The sequence below is a fragment of the Galeopterus variegatus genome, unplaced genomic scaffold (assembly GCF_000696425.1).
Source record: "Galeopterus variegatus unplaced genomic scaffold, G_variegatus-3.0.2 Scaffold993, whole genome shotgun sequence".
NCBI classification, from domain to species: Eukaryota; Metazoa; Chordata; class Mammalia; order Dermoptera; family Cynocephalidae; genus Galeopterus; species Galeopterus variegatus.
This window is the reverse complement of record NW_007727104.1, coordinates 374,206-377,570: the sequence shown is the minus strand read 5'-3', so window position 1 is coordinate 377,570 and position 3,365 is coordinate 374,206. Positions and strand designations below refer to the sequence as shown.

The 3,365-nt window shown below is 34.4% G+C and overlaps 1 protein-coding gene across 3 annotated transcripts in view; it reads left to right on the top strand.

The window, feature by feature from the left end:
- Window positions 1-3,365, top strand: part of PTPRM (protein tyrosine phosphatase, receptor type, M) — a 361,286-nt gene that overhangs the window by 10,114 nt on the left and 347,807 nt on the right. For all 3 annotated transcript variants that reach the window (XM_008574057.1, XM_008574056.1, XM_008574058.1), the window contains exon 2: window positions 1,651-1,760. In XM_008574057.1, the coding sequence (XP_008572279.1) occupies window positions 1,651-1,760 (110 nt within the window). The remainder of the gene's footprint in view (window positions 1-1,650; window positions 1,761-3,365) is intronic.

Genomic DNA, 3,365 nt, shown 5'->3' with positions numbered 1-3,365 from the left:
GCCCCGCACTCAGCCAGTGAGCGGGAACCAGTCTCCACATGGGATCCGAACCCTCGGCGGGAGCGCCGGCACACTCTCCAGTGCGCCACCGGGCCGGCCCTCACTCTCTTTTTAAAGCCCTCAGAAGCACACCCCTGACACCGTTATTAATCTAATCACGATCTAATCACCTTCACAAGGCCCCACCTTTCAATTATTATAATAAGATTTCCCACCCTCCCAGCAGTCACAGTGGGGGCCAGGTTTCTAATATGCAAAACTTGGGGACACAATTCAAGCTTCAGTGAGTTTGTGGGGACATTCAATCCACTACAGCATGCGTGTGGATATCCATGTGTGCCAGTAGTATTCATTGAAAAGATGGTTCTCTTCTCATTAAATTTTGATGGCATCCTATTGAAAATCAGTTGACTGCAAAAATAAGGGTTTATTCCTGGGATTCTCAAATCTATTCCATTTATCTATATGTCTATCTTATGCCAATACCACACTTTCTTGATTACAATAGCTTTGTCATAAGTTTTGAAATCAGAATGTGTGACTCCTCTACAGCCACTCTTTGATCATGCCATCACCAAACAATTTGATTATACGTCCCCAAATATACGTGTATTTATAAACAGTATATATAAATATATATATCCTATAAATAGTATAGACATACTAGTATACTAAATTGTATATAATATAAAGCATTCTCAAAAACTGAATTTAAAATGAGATAAATAATATTGCTTAAGTAAAATTAAATATTATTTTATAGAAAATAATATTGGCAAGTAAATTTCCATTTTCCCTCATATTAATTAGATTTTCTTGTAAGCTTATAAGGGGCTACATATTTTAGACTTTGAAAAAATGGCATCAAACTTTCAAAAATCTCCTATATTATTAACAAATAAAATAATTTTTGAAATTGTATTGTTATTTTATTTACATCAGCTTCTGTTTTGTATGTATTTTTAATAAACATATTAGTACAGTAGTTCATATATATTCTTCCTTGATGTGCTTTTGTGACTCATTATTATGGTTATAAAATATATCCATGATGATGAATATAAACTCATTTATTTTTAATCTTTTCAGTATTTTATCATATGAATGTAGCACCATTTATTAAACCATTTGATTTGCTTCCAATTTTATATTATTATTATTATTTAAAAGCACTGCTATGTTAACACTCTTATATATGTCTCCTGGCACATGTATGCAAAAATATTATCAGGGAATATACCTGGAGGTGGGATTATTGGGTTATATAGTCTGTGTGTCTTTAACTTTATTAAATACTACCAAGTGACTTTCCAAAGTGGCTGTTCTGATTCACCCTCCCACGAGTAGCATGTGAGAATTCTTGTTGCTTCACATTCATAAAGTTCATTTAAAGTATAATCAGTGAGCTCAGCCTATTTGATTCAAACTTTAAAGAGAAAATAATAAAATTCTTTTTTTTATAAAGATGGCGTAGATAAAAAGGTTTTAGATTTCAGATTTTTGAAAGAAAACTTCAGTGTATCTATGGACTATTAAAATCTTTTGCCTCAATAGAGGGTTAAAATCTCCCAAGTCTGGAAAAATTTACCTTATTCTTTTCTTTTCTTGGTTTATTACTCAACTATCTATCTCCCCCTCTACCCCCTTTAGTCCCAGGTGCTGTTCCTACTGAATCCATCCAAGGAAGTACCTTTGAAGAGAAGATATTTCTTCAATGGAGAGAACCAACTCAAACGTATGGTGTAATCACTTTATATGAGGTAGTACATACATTCGTTAGTACTTTAATTATTATGATGATTTCTTATGTTAATCTAGGCTATTTAGTATTTAAAATGCATTATGGCATAATGCCTTTTAAGAAGTTTAATGCTTTTAATAGTTAAAATGGTTATTGTATAGAAACAATATGTTTTTGAATTATGTATAATTTCAGGATACATATTTACAAGTTGGATGTTTCCAGATTATATATTATATGTTTAACATAACATTAAAAAAAATCTTTATTAAAAACAATAAGTATTTTGAAACATATTGATTAGAAGGGACCACAAAATGCTATTCTTGCTTAGCTATGAAATATTTTACTACTGAATTATGGAAGAATGCTGATGTTCTAATTAGCAAGAGTAACAGTAGAATAATGTCTTTTGGTTTCTTAGTATTAGCAAAACATCCTTTAGACTTCTGTGACATAGTTTTGTCTACTGAGGCATATCAAATGGTTGAATGATAGATAGCAGAGAAGAATTTGATGAATTGTTCGTGGAAAAAAATAACAGCAATAACAGGGTGACATTCATCATCATGTGTGTGAGCATCATTCACTGTGCCTATTGTCATAGAAACAAGCAGGTGTGTTTTTTTAAGCTAGCATTTATTTGAATGCAAATTCAACAAAATTATATGTTGTAAGTTTCCTAAAAATCATGGCAAATCCTCATATGGAACCTCTGCTTGAATACCTTTCAAAATTCCTGACAAAAGGCTTGGCAGATTAGCTGTCAGACAGTAATCACTGGTTAACCCCCTCACTGACCCAACTAGCCTCACATTTATGTTTCTTTATAACTATTGAAAACTGGTATTGAAATGCAAAAAAAATTTAATTGAAAGCTAAATGAAGAAAGATAAAAGAAAAAAGTTGAATTACCTGCTGTTATTGATACTGTTTTATTGCCTGCTTCATTGTAAAAGAATTTAAAATTCATGGTTCACCTTTTATAAAGCCAAGTTTTTATAATCAAATCAAACAAATTCATTTTTTTTCTCTGTGATGAGAATCTTTTAGTTAATATTTTTTGCCCCATGACCATTTTTAGTTCTCAGTCTTAGGGATTCTTACCAAAGAATAACAGGACTTTTTACAGGAAAAGATATAGTCTTTGAAATAAACTTTAAGTTCCAAGCAGTAAGTCCACCTGTCCTAGAAGCCACATGTTGCTGTCTAGACAGACAGAAAATAATAGCAAGATTCTTTCTTTCTAATCCTACTGGACATATATCTTTGTGTGATAAGTAACTTTAACATGAAAACAATAGTGGTAATCATTCAAAGGAAGAACCTGTTAATCTTTCTGATTCAGCAGCCACAATCTCCGGGTTGAACGCTGATCTAAATGCTGGTACAATGGGGATGTGTGAATGTGTCAGAAATCTGGATTTTAGGGCCGGCCCGGTGGTGCACTGGATAGTGCGCCGCTTGGGAAGCGTGGCGGCGGTGCTCCCGCCCGAGGGTTCGGATCCCACATGCAGACCGGTTCCCGCTCACTGGCTGAGCGAGGCGCGGGAGCGACACCGAGGGTTGCAATCCCGTTGCCGGTCCCCGGTCCGGTACGGGGGCAACACTGAGGGTTGCGATC